The sequence below is a fragment of the Balearica regulorum genome, chromosome 3, assembly GCF_011004875.1.
Source record: "Balearica regulorum gibbericeps isolate bBalReg1 chromosome 3, bBalReg1.pri, whole genome shotgun sequence".
Lineage (NCBI taxonomy): Eukaryota > Metazoa > Chordata > Aves > Gruiformes > Gruidae > Balearica > Balearica regulorum.
In genome coordinates, this window is record NC_046186.1 from 93,747,323 (window position 1) to 93,772,997 (window position 25,675).

Sequence of the window (25,675 nt, forward strand, 5' to 3'; positions counted from 1 at the left end):
TTTTTGGCTAAAAGTAGCATATTTTACAGACTGGAAATACATGAACCCACCTACACGGTTTTAGAGAAAGCATCCTCGGATGCCTAGCAGCACTGGAGACATGTTGCTTTATCTCTTGTAAAAAAAAAAAAAAAATCTTAAAATTCTGTATTCAAACAGATTATTTCTCTGAAGTGCTTTATTTAGCCCATACATAAGATATCATTTTTCAGCACCAGGAATGATGGTCATAAAACAGGCCATCTATTATTCTCCATGGACTGCGTTGGATTTGTGTGGGAAAACACAGACTGCTGCTTTCCTCAGCTTCTGTCATTTTGTGATTGAAAACACTTGTGCCTCTTCATTTCATGGCATTAGAACAGATCAAGACTCTTTTGCTTCATATGAACAGTTAAATGGCATCTCAGTTGCAAGATATAAAGCAGTGAAAGAAACTGAGCTCATTTTATTTAAATATGGATTTATTTAAATAAGATATTAACTCTGATGCAAACCAGCAGTTTGGAAATGCTATGTGCTTTCCTTTCACACAGAGCACAGCAGATGAGTTCAAGACAGTTATTAATTATTAGCCTAGTTAACATTATGTATGTCTGCAGGATGCTGATATGGTTGCAGAGAGAACTATCATATACTTCCTAAATATACCTTATACCCTCACCAGATAAAAACCATGGTGATCCAGCCTTTCTAGTGGCATGGGCTATATTGGAAGCGTTCAAGGTCAGGTTGGACGGGGCTTTCAGCAACCTCGTGCAGTGAAAGATGTGGCTGCCTATGGCAGGGAGGTTGGACTAAATGATCTGTAAAGGTCCCTTCCAACCCAAACCATTCTGTGATTCTACGATATCTCACTCTGGACAAGTGGGAGCAGCAATTTCCAATTCTACCTCTCCAGATATGCAGAAATGAGTCAGATAACATCACATCAGGTATAGGATATATGGTAGTGGCAGCTTCTCAGAGCACCACAAACTAGTGCATTGGAGGAATAGTTTCTTTGACATTCTTTCCTAAAAAATGGAGTGATTATTCCTGCAGTAGTACCCCGATGCATTATACAGCACTGTCTGTCCCTGCTTTGTTCTGGTACTGATCATGCTGTTCTTTCACTTCTAATCATGGAAAGGTGAGGGAGCAGAATGAAACACACTATAAAGAAACACATAGCAGGACAGGTACAAGGGCATAAACTGATACTAATATGTCTAGAACAGGTATGTAACTGAAAATGTTGGAAAGGATGATGAAGACAAAGCTATATAGAGAAAAAAAATAAGGAGAAAGCTCCTTATTTTTGCTTAAAACAAACGTGTGTTACAAATCCAAATATAAAAATAACAGATGCGAAATCTTTGCCCTCAGGTGTTTGCCACTCTATATCAAATGCTGGTATGCATTTTCAGGGATTCAAATATATCTGGTATTTCTGACTCACCTAGTCATCTTATTTTTCATGAGGAATAGGCTTTTTCAAAGGAAGTTTCCTTAAAAAAGGACTTGGGAACATGTCTTTGAATAACAGCAGAAATATAAAATCTTATTTCTAAAAGCCAACTTACCAAACCTGGGAAAACAAGGTTTTTGTTTTTTTTTTTTTTTAATAAAATGTTGATAAAACTGGGCCTTAATGCTGAAATCCTTACTAAGGATGCAGATTCATTACAAAGATCCATCTTTACCCATGTTAGATTGTACCTACTTTTTTTCTTTTCAAATAGCTCTACAGAGACAATGGAGTTGGACAGAAAGAGAGAGATTAATTTGGTCCCAACAAACCTCCCCAGAAGCAGAAAGGTTTTGACATCTCTTGATGTTTTCAAGAGAATCCCAAAAGAACTTACAGGTTGCTCCTAGCCTAGATTTCAAAACTTGCATAAAAAGAGAAGGGAGGCTCATGGAGAACAAGATGAATAAGAAAAATATTTGAAATGGAAAGCTGGAAAAGCTGCATTTCAACTAAACTGATAAGTAACTGCAGGCAACTGAAGATGCTGCAACACTGGCTACAGACCCTACCATTCATGTTAATTTAGAAAACACATTTCATACTGCACGTACTGAATGACACTTCTGTGTGTGAAGCTTTGTCAGGATCTGTTTGAAGCTGACTGAACAGCCTGGCAGACTTGTAGATTTACTAAATGTTTCTGCTGATATGGACAGATCAGCCAGGAATATGTTCAAGGATTGTCCTTAACTTCCAGAGCTGACCCAACAGAGGCCTCTACTCAAGATGTTTGAATAGACAAAACTGTGCTAGTCTCAGTTCACTCGCTTCTGTTATGGAAAACTATTGTACAAAACATGCCTTTGCTAGCATGACTGCATCTCCATAGAAGTATCTTCTCATTACGATATGTCACAGGATTTCCCAAAGCATCAGGCAGGTCCACCTTAGGATTCAGTCTTCCCCAGTGGTGGTAAATATTATCACATTAGCCTGTTTGTAATCATGTTCTATCAATGCAAAACTGGAATGAGATAATGAAGAATCAGGACCTGTATTTTACTGAAATGCTAGTTTAAAGCATCGTAAGGAAATGCTTCATTGGAATCATATAAAGTATATAATTTTCCTTCTACAACATTGCAAACCCCAGGGAAAACTTTTGTTTCCACTCTTTTCTTCCATCTTTTCCTCCCAGAAGCATGCTGGTGACCCAATGTTTTTGCTCTGTCAGTACTTCAATACTGTGTACATTATTTCATTTTAAATACTGCCTAAAAAATGCAGTTAAGCATGCAAAAGGAATTTTAAATACAGCCTAAAAATGCAGTTAAGTATGTTACTCTGAAAGATCTTACTGAATAAAAATAAGTTATTTCCATAAGATTTTCTTACAATTAATAAAGATAAAAGTCACACTGAGAGTGAATCCTTGCAATTTTACACAAAGTATTCGATGTTTCTGGTTGTGTACTGAAACACATGGAGCACTCCCTTGCCTCCAATGAAACCTCCCATCTATTTGTGTCCTATGTTAACTCCCAGCATATGGCGTTTTAAAAGAGATAGCTAAGAACAATGGGCTAAGTAGCGGAGTTTCCATTCAATAAGAAATCCACATCTTAAGCATAGCCATGAGGGAAACAGATCTACACTGTTTAAAATCCAACTAGAAGAGCTTCTTAAAAAATTTTAACCATAAAATGCTTTAAGTTAAAGGGAAAAAAAAGGCAGCTGGAAGATGTTAACTTGGTTTCTAATTGAAACAATGGTATGTTTTATTTCATGTTGGGATTTCAACGGACTCTTAATTAGACCTTTTTACCATGTAGTTTTCATTTAAAAATATCTTGATGACATTCTGGTCATCAAGAAGATCCTGAGGGACTTGACACCTGTAACTCCTTGGAAGAACATTCATCCAAAAAGGCAGGCAGGCAAATAATACTCCCCAACTCATAGAATAAATATTAAATCAAAATATCCAGATTATTTAAAAGAATAACGAAGGGGGGAAAAGAGTCTGGAAAATACTTTGTGCAGTCCAGACTTTAGTGATAATAAGCAGATAGCAATGCTCAAAACAAAAGCCAAAAACACATAGGTCGCCTGCTATATTGTGGAATACTAATAGAATATTTATAATGTGAATGTATAGCTGGTAAAATCACTACTATGTCATTTGCTAAGGACATGAAAAAATTATGCTTACCTATTTTATGAAAAGCAGCTTACGTAGTTATTGAAACCAGCATTTGCAACAAAATTTTCTATGTAGTAAGAAATCAGTATACAAGACCAGATTGTCAATCACGCAGATTTGAAACATACAGTCAGAATACATCACTTCATTTTTTAAAACCCTGAATAAGGAATTCTCATAAATAGCATTGCTATGATTCATCTTGATGTAACTTCTTAAAGTGGCATAAAATTAGTAAATAGACAGTATTAAAACCTAGAGTGAATTAAATAAAGAATTCCATGTTATACTGAAGATAGCACCTCTAGATTGAACTTAAATACTAGATTAGAATAGAACAGAACAGAACAGAACAGTTCAATTGGATGGGACCTACAACAATCATCTAGTCCAACTGCCTGGCCAATTGAGGGCTAATCATGTTAAAGCATGTTATTAAGGACATTGTCCAAATGCTTCTTAAATAGCATCGACCACCTCTCTAGGAAGCCTGTTCCAATGTTTGACCACCTTCTCAGCAAAGAAATGTTTCCTAATACCATGTCTGAAACTCCTCTGATGCAGCTTTGAACCATTCCCACGTGTCCTGTCACTGGATACAAAGGTGAAGAGATTAGCAACCTCCTTCACTTCCCCTTCTCAGACTGATCAAAACAAACTGAGTTTGACTCCTGGGATCTATTGACATGGACAGCATTAATTTTCAGAGCTGATTTTAAAATAAAAATAAAAAAGGATAAAGGTATAAAACAATAGCATCATCAACAGAGCTTGAGATGCATGGCTAAATTAGAAACAGAAAGGGGAAACTTGCTACTCTGCAGTAACTTATTTTCCTTACTTTTGGGAGAAAAGAAAGCCCCCAATTCTTCTCTTACTAAGACACAAATATTGTTTGCTGTGTTTTGTATACATAGAAATAAAACCACCAGCTGCAATCTGATCTGAGTTAGGTCCATCTTTTATGTGAAGATCATGAAGGCAAATTTTGGGATTCTTTCATGGATCAAAGTGTGTGTGTGGCTTAAACTGTTCTTGCACCAGCAGTTTTCTGTCACATTTTAGCTGAAGTTTACTGTCCCAAAAGTGGAATTTTCATATGAACACTCCTAGGCTGTTTCAGTACAAAGTCAGTGGAGTCAGCTTAAAGCATCTTAAACCAAATTTGGATGACTTTACACTATGTGAACAACTTACATAGACACTTTTAGCTTCGCAGCTGTGTCAACAGAAACGGGAAGAAATAACTTCTCAACTTCTATAACTAGATGCGAAAGAAATGACCTGTATATGCCTTCAGTCCCTCTTGGAATGAGGAAAATTAAAAAGCATGTTAGACAAATTGTGGCAACATGGCTAGAAGCTCAGTCTCAGGACAAATCAATGACTGTTAATGGGAATTCAAATTAGAGTCATTAAAGAAAGCAAAAATAAACTCTAAAAATGAAGAGAGCTTAGATGTCTCTGTTCTTGTTTTGGTCACCCTGAAAAGAAAGCAAGCCAATACCAAACCCCTAAACCTGTAAGACTTTTGCATTATTTTTCTCACCACCCATAAAATCAGATGCCTTTGGAGCCAAATCTCTGGCAAAGTTCACGGAGTCCATGTTCTTTATAGTATGGACTGTTGTAGAAATATTGTAGCAAAAACTGTCATAGGAAATACAACCTGCCCCACAAACAGATTCAGCCCTGGGAGAGAGAGCTTGTTGCCCATATTGTATCCTATTGCATCTGATATGTTTTACCTAGAGCTGCCCTCTGAATGTGCCTCTGGGTTATTTCTCCTTTCAGACGGTCTGTAAAAAACACAAAATGCGAATAGTTAGAATTCAAAATGTCAAAAATCAATGAAGTCATTGCCTTTTTCCTACCATTTGAAAACGCCTGTGCTGCCGACAAATTTAAGGGGATTTTTTATGATCCACAGGGTAAGTAGTTTTCTGAGTTCTCTCCTTCTCGCTACTGCAAGTAAACAAGTAGGCACAATTTGGCTCTACGTATCTTTAGATTTAACTTTGTCCAGTAAGAAAGACTGAAAATGAAGCTACTGTCAAGCACTTTCACAGGATAATGATCTCCTGCTGCCAGATACAAAAGAAGTCCAAGTGAGGCTAGATGACATACAGAATTCCAAGTACTTGTTCAAACAGACTTATAGGCGCTAGCAGTGGAAATGAGATATTAGCTCATCCAGTCCACCTCTTTGCCAGTGAAGAATTGGTTCCCTGTAGTCCATTTTTTCCTGTTTGTCCAGCTCAGTTTTAAATATCCCACGTGCTAGACCTTCTGCAAGTTCTACTGCTCAACAGAACTCACTGTGTTGAAGTCATTGGTCTTTGACTGAAATTTTTCTTTAATTTTGTTATCTCATTATTCCTAGTTAGGCTTCCATGCTCCATATAATTCACCTTTACCCTTCTTTTATTAATTTCCTCCTTGATCTATGACACTGTTCCAGTTCACCAATTATTTCAAACGATAATTAGATTACCACATGGGAAGCCATTATTCATAGATATTAATGGAACCAATGAAGGAAAAACATAACCTTAAATTTGCAATTTCAGCAGTATATGTGTTCTGAGGGAGGATGGGATTGTCTTTCAAGTTTTCAAATTAAAACAATTTTAAGCAGAGACTTGTTCATAGTCTTTACTAAGCTATACATCTGGATACCAGGGAAAAAAACCCCAAACATGCTGGATTCACTTTTTTCCCCAGATCTGTGATTATGTATATTATATTAGCATGCATTCTGAATTAAAAATATCCTTTTGCTTACAAGTGAAGACTTACAGAGTAAACTAATCAGAGCAAATTAAGTCATTAAAAGCTGGCAAACGCTTAACTGGAGAATGTGAAAAATCACTGTGACTGTTCTATCAGCACCAAAGAACCGTGAAAAATTAAACTTCTTTGGGAATTATGATAATAATTCTTAAACATTTAGTAGCATTGTAGGTATTATATGCAATACATTGCCGTGTAACAGCCAAGTTATGTTGTTTTGAACGTTTTTAGAAAACAAAACAAGCCAAAACCCCCTACCTACTCCTTGTCCATAAAACAGATACTGTAGATTCCTATTTTTCTGCACAGGAAGTTTTATTCTTTTCAATTATTTCTATTTAGACCAATGAATTCTTCTGTACTTAAAGTTATCTGTAAAATTAAGAAAAGCCTTCAGCTACTGAGAAACAGTGAAATCTCACCTACCCCAGCTATACCAAATAAATCCTCCATGTCCGCTGTACTAACACTCAACCAAAACACCCATTCAGTTAAGTAAGCTCCTGATTTCCGTAACTATAGACAAACCCTTGATTAATAATTTTTACCAATCAAAGCCCAGCTAAATGATCAACACTCATGCTATTTGTGCTTTATATAGCAACTCAGTTGATGTCAATACTCAGTGAAATGTGATTAAACGTACCACTTTTTCCCTCAAATTGCTTTTTGCTATTCTGGATATTTATATCCTTGTATCCTGTTGTACTGTACCACACAAGGTGATGTTACTCACTAAATATTGAGCCATGAGACAGTTACAAAACAATTTGTAGTAATCTTGAGATTCATCTCAATGGATTACCATTAACTTAGGTGCCTCAGAAAGCCATCTATATGTGCATCTTCATGTAAGGGCTCAGCAACTCCCTTTCTTAAGCACTGTGAGCTGCCACTATCATTTGAAAAAATGGTTCTAGTAGTGAGAATATGCTGTTCATCAAGAATCAACTGAAAATAAAGGTCACATATGAGTTCTCTATCCTGTCAATAAATGTTTTTAGTAGCGTTATTGCTCTTTCTTTAACCTTGCTAGAAACAGATCAGCAGCAACCGAAATGTTTTGCGTAAATTTCTATCAAGTGGCAATGAGGTCAACAGAAAAACAGCAAGCCAAACAAGTCAGTGAAAGTAAGATCGAACAGACAGATAACAGCTTGCAGTCAATACAAATATGTGGAAATGGAAGAATATGGGGACTGGTTTTTAAATGATTATAGCCAAGAGGCTTGAATTCCAATTACCTAGCATTTACCCTCAGTACAGATGGGACTGAATGCACAGAGGCTGCAGAAGCCCTAATTTTATTGCAAGCTTTGTTACACCAGCCAGCAGTGTGGAACTGTCCCAAATGTTACTCCCTCCCTTCATTCTAGCCTCCATACACTTCTGCTCCATCCATGACATGGACCATGATGTTGTAAGAAATCTCTTCCGTCTTCTATTTGGCAGCTTTCTGAAAGAATGAGAAGTTGGAACCAGACCACCTGTAATCAGAGGGGAACCAAAGAAAACGTCTCCTTCTGCTAGAAAAATAAAAATCCAGTCTTACCATTCTTACAGCAAAAGACTTTTATTTTTCTTCTATGGATAGAAATAGAAAGGTGACATTTATCCAATTCACATAGTCCAAACTGCTTTTTCAGGACAGCAAAAACTGAACTTCAATTCACAGAAAACTTCCTGAGGAAAATTTGTAATTGTATTATGGGAAAAGTAGCCCAAACAGGAATTCTGGTTCAGAGGACGTGATGGTATCATGAAGCACCTGACTATAATTCCATACCAAGACTTAGCCAGATATGATTTAATCTTTCAATTTGTTTTAATCCAATTTGAAATTTGACAGTTTATTTAGATTTCCTTTGGAAAAAAAACCCTGGTTTTCACGTAGAAACTCTTATCTTTGACAAAATCTTAACATTTTCTGTACATGTTTTTGATTAAAGTAATCTTGTTCTGTTTTCACTACAAATACTTGTGGGGGAGAATGAATGTTTCTGACCTGCTCTACTTTTCTGCCTCTGAGAACACCATCACCCCAATGCAAAGCTTGATGTTCATAAGTGACAGAAGTAGAGGATGATTCCAGCAGTGTTGCCTGCACAGACCGTCCCGTATAAACAAAGGAAAGATTTCAGTCTTTAGTACTGCCAGTTCTACAACCTTCATAAACACAAATATTGACTCAAAGAAATATGAAGAATCACAATCTCCCAAAAAACCCCCATGTCTTCTGATTCCAACAGTGTAATGTTGTAGACAAGGTAGTGCTTAAATGTGGTTTGCAAAAATTGAATTTAAGACTTGGCAAAAATCTCTCAACATATGGCTAATTATGTTTTCTGAAGTTTCACCAAACAAGAAGCTAAAAATAGGCCTGCAGCTGATACCAAATCATTTTTTCCAGTGGAGTCATTCTTCATTTGGAGATAACAGTCCCAATAAAATGTTGAATGCTGCAACTCCACATGTTTTGGCAAAAAAGTAGTTTTGGGGAATTTAAGAATTCACTCTGCATGCAGCCAGCTGTCATTAAGGCTGTGATAAATCTGTTGGTTTTGGCCTGTGTTTCTGGACACATGTACCATCCTGAGGTATGGAAAAGACATGAACTGGTAACACAGAACTTCAGCTTTGTGACAGGAGACAAAAGCAAGGAGGGAAATGGAGAGGACAAAATGGAATAGAGAAGTCTAATTAAGACTGATGTAAAGCAGAAGGAAAGTATCCTATGTGCTCACTAAATATGACAGAATCCATAACTTGAGTAGTATGGCTGTCCTTTAACTTCTTGTCTTTGCGCTCTTCCAGACTGTTTCAAGGAGCTGAAATTATTTTCCGATTTATTACAGACAATGAATGCTTTGACAATAATGCATAAGCTTCGGGGCAATACAAAAATGAGTGTGTTACAATTAAAAAAATACTGATTCTAAAAAGTAAGGGTTTGGTTTTGTTCGAGTCCACATTACAGGTTTTAAAGCTTCTCTTATATTTTATCAGATCTTCCATTTAATACTATTATAAAGTTTCAAAGACTGCTAACTGAAAGTATTAAAATACTGGAGAAGCTGAGTACACCTACAACCTTAACTCCCTCCCTTTGAGAATATTTGTTGTTATTGATGTGGATAGACCTTTAACTTGATGAAGGGTCACTTCTGACTTAGTAATTGACAGGCTGGAGCCTTCATCAATAACCTCTCATTTCTTGTCATTTTTTAATACTTTGCTATTATTTTACATTTTCCAAGCCTGTGTTTAGCTTAAGAAGTCATTCCATCTAGGAGATCCTGAAACCCTCATATCTCAGCTAGGATGCTGTATCTCGTTCTCCATCTTTAAATAATTTTTGGTGTTACATCATAGAATTGTTTAGGTTGGAAAAGACGTTTAAGATCAAGTCTGGAAATTTACTGAGGGTGAACTTGGTAAGTTTGCAGATGACACCAAGTTGGGTGGGAGTGTTGATTGGCTTGAGGGTAGGAAGGCTCTACAGAAAATATCTAGCGGAACATCTTATGCATCCAGGGAACCTCACAGTCCTGGAACTCACCCTCCGGGGCATTTTGGGTCCCTAATAATGCTATATGGTCTAAGTGTTACATCTACCTTTTTTTCTGCTTCTCACACCACCCCATCAGCAAGTAGGCTGGGGGTCCACAAGAAGTTGGGAGGAGACACAGCTGGGACAGCTGACCCCAGCTGACCAAAGGGATATCCCATACCATATAATGTCATGCTTAGGAAAAAAAAACTGGAAGAAGAAGGAAAGAGGGACACTCAGAGTGATGGTATTCGTCTTCCCAAGTCACCATTAGGTGTAATGGAGCTCTGCTTTCCTGGGGATGGCTGAACACCTGGCTGCCAATGGGAAGGAGTGAAGAAATTCCTTATTTTGCTTTGCTTGCGCACATAGCTTTTGCTTTACCTGTTACACTGTCTTTATCTCAACCCATGAGTTTTCTCACTTTTACCTTTCTGATTCTCTCCCTCATCCCGCTATGGGGGAAGTAAGCAAGTGGCTATGTGGTGATCAGTTGCCGGCCAGAGCTAAATCACAACAGGAAATACGTGGGGTTGTTTTTTGTAATGCAATGCCCCTACATATACAGTTGGACCCAGCTATCACGCAACTATGAAGACCTACTCAAGACTCTGGATCTATTAAATTTGATTCATAAAGTTGCATACATCCACTTGAATCAGGAGTAAGGAGTCCTGCTGAATTAGCACAAATTAGAGCTCTATACTCGGCAAATAATCACTGAGATAGGCTTTTAGGGACTCTAACCTCTGAGGAGGTTAATCACATAACTTCCATGAGTTGGTAGAGAGATATTTTTAACTGAGCTTGAGGTCTGAGTTGTAACAGCTTACAAAGGATTTCTGAAAGTAGGAGACATTGAACCCAAATGGAGATATTGGAATACAGTAATTTCTCCAATGGAGAATATTCAGAGATATTGGATATCTTAGATGTGTAAGATACTTTTGAAAATCTAGTACTGAAATTGTATGAGAACACAACCTATGATAAAAAGTATCTGACAAGAAAAGTCATGGAACAAAAAAAAAAGATTCTGTTCTAATTCAGAATCCTACAGCACTAAAAGCAGACAAATTGCTCAGCCTTTCTCTGACCCAGAGAAATATTTGGGGAAAATTCTGACTCTTCTTTGCAACCTCTGTCATCCTCCAATGGCAAAAACATGCCAATCAGCTCTATTAGGGTAACGTACAGGGGCACAGTAGTCTGCACTAGTAACCTGGCTAAACACTACTTCTGATGCAAATGCTCCATTTTGGCATACATGTTTGGCCAAATCCCCATGTAATCTGACAAATCCTAACTTTCAGAAAGCCCTTGGAGTCATCAGGAAAAATACCCACTATTGCAGCACTCAGAGCCTCCTGACTATAGCATACACACTTTTCAAGGTATGAAATACAGCCCTCATCAGCATGAAAAATATATTTATGACAATACTTGAGGTAACATACTGTAAAGTATAACCTGCTGCAGCAGATTTCTGCCTGTTGTTCACTGAAGAAACATCTGCAGTGATTTAAGATTTTACTGGCTCTCCTTTCTCCTTTTTCCTTGTCCTTCCCTCCTTCCCAAGGTTTGCTGTCAAAGGCTACTGCCCCCAGAGCAGAATGGGTAGAAGAAAATGTCTGCCTGCGTTCTGCCAGCACAGTTTCGCATCTCAGCACAAGCATACAGGCAATTTAAGCTGTGGCACTATCATCAAGTCACATGGAATGTCTGAAATACTAGTAAACACTCTCTTTTGCCCGCTGTCCCCAGAAGAAAGGATTGAAGACAGTAACTGCCAGCAAAGAGATGGGAGACACCAGCAGGAGCAAGGGAGCTGATAGTATTTAGTAGAACTCATCAGTCAGAGACCCTGGGAAAGAAGACAGGTTCAGACTTGGAAGCACAATGCTGACTTCCACACCAAATCTACAGCTGCAAACCACAGCCTAAACTCAGCCCACAAACACACACACTTGGAGATACACAGTTTTGTCAACATACTCTCTTTCTTTGAAGTTTAAATATCATGGATGCAACTGCATAGATTTACTATGATGTAGGATACTGCACATTTTGAGACTACTATTTAAAATACCTGACCGAGGCAAGTTCCCTTCCTTGCCATATTCAGCTAAGGCAATCACAGTTTTTACAGACACATCTCATACCTTCATGCATGATCAAATTTGCAGACAGAATGCTTATGAGACAGCAGTCTTTGCCACTCTTTGCCATAGTATGACACTGTATTTAACTTCACTGATTATTCCTTGAGCTACTCAATATATAGTCCGCTAAACTCTGTCTCCGTTTCTATGCATTTATATCTAACCTCCATATTAAGTCTCCCCCCTCATTTCCTACATATTCTTGTTACTTCTGGCCAGATTACATCATACTTTTTTTCCTCACAAGATGATTACTTACACTTTCTGACTGATGTGCTTTCCTGTAACTGTTCATTGTTTGGCCTGCATTTCCACAGCACCCTTTATCCCACATTTTTTTTTCTAATAGCCTTTCAAACCTTCTGGCTGGCATAGGAAAAAAAAAAAAAAGTTTTGATAGGGCAATATAGCAAAACTGTACAGAAACTGAATTTACTTTTCTGATGACAGGATTCTGGACCTCTCTCTTCCTCTAAGTACAGACTGTCATTGGCTGCATAGGCCAAAATTGTTGAGGTGTTCCCCAAGGTCCCATTCATCTAAATGAGGGAAATGCTAGCAGGTACCACAGCTCCCATTCACCCAAAAGCACAGGACTCCTTTCCGTAGAAAGCAGAGCATGGGAAGTGGCTAGCGCACATAAATTCCTAACAGTCCACATATACGCAATACTGGGCTATCTGGGATAACCAACAAAAAGCACCAAGGGCTATGGACTGCAGTTCAACATCTCCTTGAAACTGGAACTCAGAACCTGGATGCTTTCTGAATTTGGAAACAAATGCTCAGACCTTTATTCTATTGTCCCAAGGTTGGCTGTCACTACCCAGCTGGGATTTTTTTAAGTTGAACTCAATGCTGCGCAGGCAGTTTTAGCCAAGCATGGATGTTTCGCAGCTAAGCGCACTCCAAGAGACTTCAGCAGAAGGACATATTTCTGGATTCTCAATGGGTAGGAGATAGGCAGCTCAGTCAATAAAGTAGTGCTTCTGTATGTGCAAGCAAAGGCAGTTTGTTGTATTTCAGGAATTAAAGTGAATAGTTTTGGGTTTTGGGTTTTTTTTTTTTTTCCTAGATAGCTCTCCTGAATTTAGGTGCCTATATTTCATTTAGGCTATACCTTAGATGCCAGAATGTTATTTTAGGTGTTGTCCAAAGTTGACAAACATTCTATCTATGTGTATCTATCTTCTTTTCATATGCTGGAAAAGAGACAGAAATGATGCACATCTGGAAACTGTTGCTCTGTTGTTTATCACGTCTATTTGTTCATGAATTAAATATTAAACTGGCCCAAAAAGCACGGCTGAAAAGCAGTGCCATATGGATAAGGAATCATAATCTTTGCATTTAGAACTTTGACTAAATGCAACTTATCTCTTGATTATTTCTGAGAAATTAATGTGAAGAGAAAGAATAAGGAAAATAAAGTCAGAGGAACAGCTTTGTATACAGCTCCTCTCTCTCTTTTTTTGTTTTTAATGTCCAGATTTAAGAAGGTAAAAAAATAAATAAAGATTCTTAAAGCACAAACAGGCAAAATCAAAGAATTTTACCCTCAAAAAGTTTTGTAGTAATAATATATTGGTCTTAGCTAATATTTTGAACAGAGAGTGAATATATCCAAGTATGGACACGGCTATTTTCTGTTATAATACTGCCTTCATGGCTTTGTAATTTCTATGCAACAATTTGATGTCCAGTTTCATTTTGTGATATTTTTTCTGGCCAGGGTTGCCCAACAGAAAATTAAGTATAGAGTTCCAGGCCTGACTATATACTTCAGTTTCACAACCTTTTAAAATTTTGCTATCTTACCCAAGAAATTGTCCTCGAATTGAGCTCATATTGCTGCGTGACTTCTGGTCAGATGAGACAGACTGACATTAGAAATCTGACAGATACGACACAAAATCAAAATCAAATAAATAAATAAAAACATGGTGCTGAAGCTGCTTAGATATGCTACCATGTTTTGAGAGCATGTCAAGGTTTCAAGGTGACAGAAAACTGAGAATAGGTATATGATTTTTTTTTTTAATGCTCATTTACTAGTAAAGTACTAGTACACTAAGCCTTTGGGAAATGGCTTTTTGAGTGTTAGACACCTATTGGCACCCCAGTAAAATCTGAAATAGCTTTCTGTAAAGATACAGTATATATTTACTCTTGTGGGTAAGCCTAAGTCTGCTTCTTGAATTGCTCAGCAATTTAAAACGCAACCTGATTCTATATAACTGGCATAATGATATCATCAGCTCTGAACAGATGTCTGCCATCAGCCTTAAGTAAAGTGCATGTGAACATCTTCATAATACAGGTATTCTCTGTTGATTGTGCTGCTTTTTCAATATTCACAACCAGCTGTGGTGACATCACTAGTCCTACATGATTTAGGAACTCATTTGATTAGAACAAAACAGCTATTGCATTTTAGTACATGAAAGTATGTATGCCCATACTTCAAGTCTGCATGAAAGCTGTCCAGATGTGTAAATGAGCCACAAGATCCTATGAAAAACAATTTTCTATTTCTGTGCTCATGAAGGGGTAGAATTCTTTGACAGTGCTACTCTGAAGAAGCTATGGTCTGCTTCTCTAGAGTTTGAAGGTTTGATTCTTCACTCATAAAAATCTCAGGCCATCCAGTACTAAAGACAGATATGATCAAGGAAAATGTACAAAAGACTGTAGGATTTAAAAAACCTCCTATAATATAGCATTAACTATCATCTAGCATCTTTTCTTTAAAAGAGCAAATTTAACAGCCTGACTTAAGAACTTCGTAGCCTAATAAAACAGCAAAATGCAGTATAGCAATCCAGCAATGACTACCTGTTTTCAGTCTGTAGACAGCCTACAAGCAGAAAATCTGTTACTGAGAGGTACTTTTCCAAGTTTACAGTCATGGCAGTTCATAGCTTGATTAAATACAGTGAACTTGGTCCATTTGATTTTAGTTATTGAAGTGAAAACCTTAAGTAAAAAGTGTTTACTTGGTTTCTTCCTGAGCATAATTTTTTTTACCCTGAAAATACTTTTGTTTCTGAAGAACAGAATATCATTTGTAATAATTAGAAAATGAAAATGTTTCCTACATATGTAGATCCCAACACAGATCCAAAGAAAACATTAACATGGTAGGCCTGGAGTGACTGTTACACTAATAAGGTTCCTCTGTTTAAAGAATAGCACATCAGGGAAGCATAATAGAGCTGTTCAAATGAATTCATTCAGATTGGTATTTTCTGAGTAAGTCATTTGACAAATGGTGTTTTCTCATTCTAAGGACCCATCCAGCCTATGCACTGTCACCCGGGGGCATTGCCTATTGTTTGAAAGTAAAACCAAACATATGTAAGCTACCCTGAAACAATGGACAATATTTAGCATTGGCATAAACGTATGCATTGCCCTCTGAAGCCAAAAGACTTGTACCTTCCAAAATAAGTTTCCTGAGTGCTGCTGCAAAGGCCATTTTATATTACTGAAGATGGTATCCTCTTCTTACAGGGAGGAGCAGAAAAAGGAGACAGGCTGCCAGAAAGCTGCTAGGACTCCCTGGTTCTCTCGTCAGTCTCAGCTATAACAGAGCAGGGAAGACAAATCCTACGCCAGCTAAGGCCAGAGACACAGCAATGACATCTTTCCTTCTGTCTTCTCTGACAATTGCCCAAGCATGACCACGCGCTGGAGCAGTAGCAAAAGAGACAGCTCTGTTACAGCAGCCTAGGTGTACCTCTGAAGTGAGACAAGAGGTAGACCTATAATGTTTACATTGCCTACAGTAAGTATAGCAAAGATGGATTGTCTCTCCTGATTTGTTGATTACAAACAAGGCAGTTAATTGATTACTCTGACTCACTACACTGTGAGGAAACAAAAATTCATTAACATGAGCCTTTCACTGAACTGCTGGCAAGAAAGAAAAATACATTCCTGTCGCACTCTGCTTTATCTTATGAGCCAACTGGCCGCTCCTAGACCAAGAAAATAGGTTCTGGAAACTTTCATCACAGCGCTGAGTCTGCCCCAAGATGGTAGCAACCAGTTACCATTCTGTAGCTCTCTGCCAGGCCGGTGTGAACTGCATGGCACCCATTCTGCATTACAGCACCTTGACAGAGATCTTAGGAAAGATACTGTGAGAGATCACGGCATTTTTATATTATGCTCTACAGATCCCTGGCTAAAGTGAGCCATAGAAATTATGCCTTAAGTGAGTTAGGCATCGGTAGAAAAACAACCTTAACAGGGTCAGGGTAAAAGTAAGTAGTATTTCATCACTGAAAGAAGGAAATAAGTTAAAATGGAAGGAGTTGTAACCAAACAGAAAAGTAAGATGGAGCATCCTGCAAAGCAAAGTAAATCACATTTCTAACAGAGAACAAACTGCAGATGGTGACAAGGTGGTTAAGAAAATAAAATCTGCAGAAACTCAGCTGTTTTGCTATGTTTTCAATTCCATGCTTCCAAAAATCAAAATGTAACATTTAAAAAATAGATTCCAAAACTGCAGTCATAATGGCACGATGATTAGATATTTATCCAAAACAAACACACATAGGAACTATGTTTTTTCAGCATTAGGTTGCAAAACAATTGGGCCAAGAAATTAAGGAGAAAGAATCTGAAGACTGTGTCAGCCATGCTGAATGGCTTCAGCTTTAACAGCTACTGCTATTTTTGGTGGACACATAAACATGCTCATTTATTTCAAAACTGCTTTGAAACTGACCTGGAGATCAGAAACAGACTGGGGCTTCTAGGCACTGGGCCACATTGAATAACATCCCAGCTGGGAAATTACATCTGGGGACTGTTTGTCCCCATGGTCTGTTTTCTCTACTGTTTTTCTCACAGATGACTGCAGGTTTTGCAGACCTAATGTGCTTTATGTTAGTCAGAAGTGACATCCTTCAGGAGTAAACAGCACAGTTACACACCCGAGACTAAATATGGTAGAAATACTACTTGTGTTCCTTTTTCTGACACAACTCATGTATCCTGAGACCAAGACTGACTCTCTGTTAAGTGGCAGAGGACATCCGCAACATGCAGGGAGCTTCCCAGGGGAAAAGATATCCGTGGAGACTAAGTGTATCAAGGCTTTGTTTATACATATATATCCCAGTGCTGGAACAGAAGTGGTGAAGCAGCAGTCAAGCAGTCTCTTTTTTTTCAGAGATCTTCTAGTCTACACTGACGTGTACTTGCCAAATCTCCTGCGTCTCATGGTAAACCACTGTTTCAGCTTGTTCTAGATTGCTGATTTGGCCATTCAGCTGGAGTTTCTCAGGTAGTGAGCAGTTCAGCTGAGGTAGCAGTTGCCAGGCAGCCAGAAATCCTGGACACATAAATCATTGCACGTGCAGAATGCATGCAGAGTGACGCGAGCGGGCTTTGTAGAAGTCATCTGGGCACACGCAGTACGTTTGACACCTACAGAGTGTGCTGGATGGGTTGCACAGCATGTGCTGCGCGAGTGCCCACTTGCACATACTCAGCATGTCCTGAGCCCGTTAGTTTCACCGCATTGCTCAGATTTCTGTCTGTGACGGAAATCTGGGACCCCGAGTTTTTTAATGTCAAGCATTGATGAATATGTTAACGCTTGGTTCTCAGGGAACTTTCTACATCAAGAACGGACTCTAATCAAAGAACAAGATAAATAGCAAAAACCAAATTTTCTTGCTGTTCTTGTAAGTTATGTCTCTTGTGACACAGAACTCAGTGTAATGTTTAAGGGAAGTATACAACACTTCCATAGGGTGAAACAACTGCTTGTAAAATAAGAAAAAGCACTCAAAAGACCACATCATACCTGTTGTATCGTTTCTGAAGACCAGGAATGAGAAAACTTTTAAAGGTAACCACTTTTTAAATAGAGAAGAATCCTAAAGTGATGGGCTGAGCATACAACAATGGATTACTCTCAACATCAGAAGGCTGAGCAGCCTCAGTGGTATAAAGTTTGGTGAAATTGTAAATGCAGTTCAAGGAGGCAGCTTTGGAGACCTCAAAGGCCGACTATATTGCAATATATTTCACAAGACAAGTGATATGATTTGTCTGTTTAAAACAATTACTACTATATCTAATGCTTGTTGCTTTTTATCAACTAAACCCATAAAGCCAAATGGGGAAATCTCTTCAGAATTTTCTTTTCAATCCTTACACAAGTAGAACTCAAACTGACCTCAGTTAGAGTTTTTCTTGAGTGAAGATTTCAAGATTTCAGGTTCCACGGTCTTTAAAGGTCTCTGCTGAAAACAGCAATTCATACTAAGATACCTGAAGAATGAAACACTGTGGAATGATATTATTGAGTTATTGTTCATTAAATCTGCATACTGAATTCTTTTATTTATGAGTTGTTTGCATCTCATTTGAACCAGATTTGCCTGTGGAATGTAACCTTTCTTCTTGGAGTTTCTCAATCCCTTTTTAAACCCAATCTTGCCATGTTTCTTCTGCACTAGTCATTTCCAGTAGAATTCACTGAGCACGTATATCAGATATAAGTCTGCGTAAGTACTTCATACTTTCTGGAATTAAACTAGAACAGTGAATTATACTAATCAGCAGCTATGAAGTCTCAATGTTTATTTCCATAACAGAGTAAGCATCTCAGAATATTACACTGAAGAATGGAATGCATTTCAAAGCACAGTAATTTCTCCCTTATTATAGCCTTATTTCATTCATGGCTGAAACAATGTCCAGTAAGTCTCAGATTCAGAATATTTATATTAATATAAAATCAACAGATACTACTACCAACGGTATTGAGTTTTAAGAAAGCAACATGTTGATTTTGATGAATTGTCTTTTCATGCAGCAATTCATCACAGCATTTTCATTTCATTTAGGTTCCATGTAAAGCATGGAATTTTTCTTCAACAGAAAATTTCTGTCCTTCCTAAGTACATATACTTCTTCAGCAAAAGCTTAAAACATGCTTTTTCCTCATGCATGACTTCCCTCAATTCTTTCAGTCTATATAATCATGGCCTAAAATATGCATAGCATTCCTAATATCATCCTTGGGATTCTAGTTCTTAACTATCTGATTCTCCTTTCTCAAAGTAATTTATTGCCTGCACGTGAAGCTAAAACTATGTAGATACACAATGTAGCCAACAGAGTGCTCTCAGACCACCTCTGCCTGAAGAATATCACTTCATCTTATTGCATTTCTTACCTATGCAAAAAAGGTTGCTGTCAGGTCCCTTCATAAAGTTGTGCAGGTATAAAGAAAAACCTTGGATGAAATATTCTTACTTTGGAGTTTAGAAGTAGGTCTACTTGGCTTATCTCCATGGGGAGGTAGAGGGACCATAACAAAATAATTTTTTATGTATACGTACATAGAATCTTGTACATAGAGAAAAAGGTGATTATAAAATCAGGTTTTACATTATTTAGGTTCTGATTAGGTTTCACATCTAACTTTGCATTCACAGAAATAACAGCACAAGGTACAAAGCAGTGAATCAGAATCAATATCCTTGAGCACTGCTAAGCCTTGTCCTCACTCTCCTCCAGTCCTCGACATTTCAGTGTAGAACTCCATTAACTGTGATATAAAAGGTCAATTATTTGAATAATTTGGAAGCAAATTAAATGAAGATGCTTCGATAATCTTGCTTTGCAATACTAGGACATGCCTTCACTAAAGATTATAATTTGCTTTGGCATCCTATGATCTTGTGCACTAAAAATCAAAGCTTGACATGAGGCAGAGCAGTGCAACATCTCAGCATTCCTGTGGGTATAGCTGCATCATCAACATCATGTGCACATAATCCACCCACCTACCCTTTTTCATTCCGAGAGTGCCTGTTTCCTCACACAGTTATTACTCCCACATGAGTTTGCCCTTCCACTCCCAGCTTCAATCATAACGTTAGCTGATTTCTGGACAGACTAAAAACAACAGCTGCTTCCCTTTGGGCATTAATTACCATTTAGTATGCTTTTTTTTTCCTTTAGGAAAAAACTAAATCTCATAGCAGTATAAACACCCCAAAATAGACAGACATTTACAGGGATGAACTGGAAATCTTTACTAATCTTAAATGCATCTGACGTGTAGCATATTCTTGTATATAGGCAACTTATATAGTCACTAAATTCTGAATGAATACATCCGTTTATGCCAAAACTAGCACTTTTAATTCCCCCAACTCTAATTTGCTGTGTGATCAATGTAGTAGCTTTTGGGTCATTTTGTTGTTAATTAATGCTTTGCAGTTTTTTCAGATGTGGATGGCTAATCCTTACTGTCAGATCCTTACACACAGGATGTTCTCGGTAATGATGTAAAACCACATTGTTCATTACAGCATCCTAGAAATAAAACTCCTGCTAACCCTGATAAGGAGAGAATTTTTGACTTCAGAGGTTTTGTCTTTGTTTCTCAACATCCAGGTCTATTTTAATTGGCAATAAATTAAATTTCTCCAGCTTGAGTCTGTTTTGCCTGTGATGGTAATTGGCAAGTGATCTCCTCATCTTTATCTGAACCCATGAACTTTTTTTTCTTACTTTCTCCACCTGTTCTGCTGAGGAAGGGGAATGAGAGAGCGGCTGGATGGGTGTCTGGTAGCCAGCCAAGGCTGACCCATCACAATGTGCTAGGCACAATCACTCAATTTTTTGCAAGAAGAAATTCTATACCTTCCCTATTCTGAAATCAAATCCTTGGCTTCAGCATCAATTTTTTTTTCACTAAGTCTTTTTCAACAATATCAAAAGGATCTATAGTTCTTATTAGAAACCCTAACTCTTTAGAAACAATACAATACAAAAACACTTGCAGTGGCACAGCATGTTTTTTCACAAGAAAATAAACCCTTTTTTTTTTTCTTTAACCAGTGAAATACACATTTTAAAAGTACTTAATGTTGGACTAGACAGGCAAAAATTTATTTGTATGTCAGTGCTGGCCCAATTTCCACTTCTCCTACGCTGGTTACAGAGTTCTCATTAGTTCTGTGACCTCTCAGTTATTTCTTTCCAGTTTTACTCATGTTGGTTTTCTGTATGTGTCTTTTCAAGTCTAGTCCTTGGGTACATTCTCCAGTCAGATGTAAACAATTCTGCATAGTTCACTCAAACCAATCCAGATACGCCTAAATGTTCAAAGCCCATACTCCATTTCTCTGCCTTCCGATGGTGTGTTTATGCAGCTTACTGACTTTCAAAAAAGAAGTGCCCCTCAATGCTTGCACCAAAGCCCTCAGCTCCTTTACTTGTGCCTATACAGAAGTTTGTGTGATAATGCAGTAAACAGGATCGCTACAATTACCTGTCTTAGAAATACTTCCCTCTTTTTCTTCTTCTTTTTTAAGTATCAGAAAAAGACAATTTTCATCCTACAGTAAAATTCACCTTATTTCTAGATGGTCATTGTGAAAAGTAAGCATCATGAAAAATCTAAGATATACATATTGTTTTCCATAAAAATAATTTAAAGATCTCTGCATTCTCTGCAGTGCTATTAAACACAGAAGGAGCTAGAATCCAGGAATATGTGGTATAGTAGCACAGAGGCATGCTAGCCACAATGTCTCATTTCTGATATTATAGTCATTCTACACTTAAACTCCAGCTTACATCTAGACATTGTTTTCTTTCATCTTTTTATGGAAGCAATAACACCAGCAAAAGCCTACCCTGAAAATCTTACTGCAAATTTCTTTTTCCAGCCCTAACTTCCTGATGTTTTGGAAATGCTGGTGGAATTGAGAAGTGCTTGGAGTATTTTGTGTACATTTTACTGCAAAACACTAATATTTCCAAAGTCAGAATGAAAGGGGTTTTATGACATAAAAGTTACAGCCAACTGCTGTCACTATCTCAAAATATAATCAGATTGCATGAAATGGGCTGTATGGCCTCTGTGGTGCATAGTTTTATACTACTGAGTGTAGCTTAGAAATAACAGAAAGTGATATTGATGGGATCTGTTCTTGATTGTGCACAACAAGGCAGCCAGGAATGCTTAAGGAAACCAAAACAACAATAAAAGTAAATTAAAGATCTAGTTGCAGGCCGCAGATGACTCTTATTTCTCCTACCACATTTTCAGTAAAAATTTGGCAGGTTAGTAACCTTACTTAGCATCTTTAATGGTCTTCTGAGTATGTATGCTATGATGAGACAGATTGAACTCAAAAATTGTTTCAGGCTGCTAAACTATATAAACTAGTGCAATTGCATTGGCTAAGCTGAATAAGCCAAAAAGTGACTGGATGCAAAGATTTAATAATTGTTAGAGAGGTGCTAACAGGTAGATTTATTAACAACTATGATCAAAAGAAGGCTGGATAGAAGAAAATGATAGATGAATAAAATTTACTATTTATATTAATCAGAGTGCTAATTTTCACATGCTGCATAAAGTTACACAGAAAAAATTGAAGGAAGGACTGTACAATATGATCACTCTCAAGCTTCAGACATCAGTGTTTAAAAACCATCCAGAAAGTAGTGTGCATCTACATAATCTGCATAGGTCAGCATAAGGATAGCTATACAAGGGTACAACATGGATGGAATCTCTTGCTTATACCGTAGGATTACTGTATGAACTAAATGAAAAGACTATTTTTCCAGTTTACTACCAAAATAAAAAGAGTAAGAAAATTCATTTTCAGTTTGAAAACACTTTAGCTGTAACTGCACTTTATATACCAAAACAAAACCACATGTGTAATTTTGCAATTTTTCTTAGAACTGTGGAGACATTTCTGTTTGATTCTTAAAGGAGCTTTTCAACATTCGTGTGGACTACAAGCTATTACAGTTTCCTTTAGGAGGCACGTAAGTGTTGTCAAGTTCAGTGGAATACTACTGATTTGTTATAGAGCTGCTTGTTTTGTTCAAGGGATCAGTTTGGCTGTTTAGGTTATATATACATATGAATATGCAGTCTGATTTTTGTTTCATTCATGTTCCTCAAATATACTTCACTGTTTCACTTCTAACGCTGAAGAACTTAACCAAATTTTAAACCAGATGCTTTTAATTGCAGCAAAATCCATACTCTACTGCGCTATAGCTATCAGAAGCTTTGCCTAACTTATTGGGGAAAATCCCACAGCAATTCAGTCCAAACCAAGGATTTCTTTTAGATTTTGCGGGGATCTGTGGAAATAGAGTCTTAAGAGGCTACATCTACTTTGCTTCAGTTCAACAAGGCCAAGTGCAAGGTCCTGCACATGGGTCGGGGCAATCCCAAGCACAACTACAGGCGGGGTGGACAGCAGATTGAGAGCAGCCCTGAGGAGAAGGACTTGGGGGCGTTGGTGAACGAGAAGCTCAACATGAGCTGGCAGTGTGCTCTTGCAGCCCAGAAAGCCAATTGTATCCTGGGCCGCATCAAAAGAAGCGTGACCAGCAGGTTGAGGGAGGTGATCCTGCCCCTCTACTCTGTTCTTATGAGACCCCATCTGGAGTACTGTGTCCAGCTCTGGGGTCGCCAGTACAAGAAGGACATCGACCTATTGGCGCAAGTCCAAAGGAGGGCCACGAAGCTGATCAGAGGGCTGGAGCACCTCTCCTATGAAGATAGGCTGAGAGAGTTGGGGTTGTTCAGCCTGGAGATGAGAAGGCTCCAGGGAGACCTTATTGCAGCCTTCCGTACCTAAAGGGGCCTACAGGAAAGCTGGAGAGGGACTGTTTATAAGGGCCTGTAGTGATAGGACAAGGGGTAATGGCCTTAAGCTGAAGGAGCATAGATTTAGCTTAGATATTAGGAAGAAATTTTTCTCTGTGAGCATGGTGAGACCCTGGAACAGGTTGCCCAGAGAAGTTGTAGATGGCCCATCCCTGGAAGTGTTCAAGGTCAGGTTGGATGGGGCTTTGAGCAACCTGATGTCGTAGAGGGTGTCCCTGCACAAGTCTTGTCCCAACATGACACTACAAGTGAGGACTGACCTTCAGGAGTGGAATGTGTCCCACCCCTTCTTGTACTGTCTCCCACACTCTCCAAACATTTGTTCTCTCCCTAAGACATTTGCAACAGATATAAGGTGTATGTAAAGAGGCTGCTAGGCTCCTGTCTTCAAGCAGCACAGTCGCAGCCCCAGGCACTGAGAACGCTTGTGTGTGGCTACTTATTGCCACATATGTACACACCTCTGCCCAAAAGCTGCAGGCATTATTCACCTTGGAGATGCTTCCTGTTACTTGGAGAATAACATGTATTATCCTCCCCAGTAGGTTTAACCTGCTTTTCCAAGTTTACCAGAGGAAAAAGCCTACTTGGCAGGATTTAAGTGAGCTTATGTGGACACTGGAGACACCCACAGTTGCAAGGTGGATATTGAAATTCTACTTGCATGGACCAGTCTGTGGATATCCATGCACAAGTTCTGCACTGACATTTATGTTCTGGCCAGTCTGAAGGAGACAAATGAGCCTACTGAGAGAAGACAGGTCGATTCAAGTGTCATGTGTTATAGAAATAACCCAGAGTTCAGAATGCTGCTACAGCAGGGCTCAGCACCTGATGCCTCTGGTTCTGGATCCCTTCCAAACACCCTCTGTGCTGTGATTTGAAAACACAGTGCCAACATGGCTGAGGCCTTCCTCAGCTGACATAACTTTAAATATACTTCATAATATCTCTGAGGGACTTGTGGTGTACCCAAAGGTGATTGGGAGGGGAATCTGGCAGTCGCTACCATTCATGATCACAGCATATAATCATGGCTATGGTGAAAGTACAGAGCACTTGTCAGGAGTGCCATGAAATTTTTGTCCTTTCCCAGAAGTCAGCTACTGTTATAAGACAAGAAGTGATGATAATGACTTCACTGTCCATATCCGTGCTGGTGCCACCGAAAGAGGAAGGAGAGATAGAAACTGAGAGCAATGGACCTGGATGCCAGATGTGTCCCTCACAGCCTGAATCTGGAAGCTTGAAGAGACTTGGTTCAGCTGAATGTGTGCATACAGGAGGATGTGGACCTGATCTCCAAGGACTTCAGCGATAGAGGACAAAACTGTGTTTCACATCTGATGGAGAGCCTGGATAGCCAATTTTTAGGAAAGAAGCTACAGGTTTGGAATCAACAGAACTCAGATATCAACTAGGAACATATCAAATGCTGCTAGGAGGACCAGATAAGACCTAGCTTGGGGTTGAATGTATCTGTAGGTGATTTTTGACTTTGAACAATCTGAAACTGGAAGCTAAGCATATGCTGTTGGGGCCCTAAAGCAAAAAATTATGAACACCAAGCTGAAGCACTCCTCAGAATTGCTTTAATTAATCTGTACAAAGGAAGCCCAGAGGGGTAATTCAACAACGAAATCTTCTTTTATCAGAAGCTATATAAATTTATATATAAGTAAAGTCCTTAATGCATATACATCACAATTTGAAATGATGTTTTTGGATACTTTTATCCGAAAATAAAATTCAGAAAATCCAATATTAATACCTTAACTTATCCTTTTGATAAATGTCAGACATTCTGTCAGTTAAAGAAGGGAGCTGT

At 38.3% G+C, this 25,675-nt stretch overlaps 1 protein-coding gene and 1 pseudogene across 4 annotated transcripts in view; one reads left to right on the forward strand and one right to left on the reverse strand.

Annotated features, from left to right (window-relative positions):
* The window catches only part of KIF6 (kinesin family member 6), a 175,527-nt gene that overhangs the window by 30,236 nt on the left and 119,616 nt on the right, over positions 1-25,675 (reverse strand). For all 4 annotated transcript variants that reach the window (XM_075749021.1, XM_075749020.1, XM_075749024.1 and 1 more), the window contains one exon: positions 5,405-5,455. In XM_075749021.1, coding sequence (XP_075605136.1) covers positions 5,405-5,455 — 51 coding nt within the window. The remainder of the gene's footprint in view (positions 1-5,404; positions 5,456-25,675) is intronic.
* Positions 5,494-25,041, forward strand: LOC142601104 (adenylosuccinate lyase pseudogene; annotated as a pseudogene).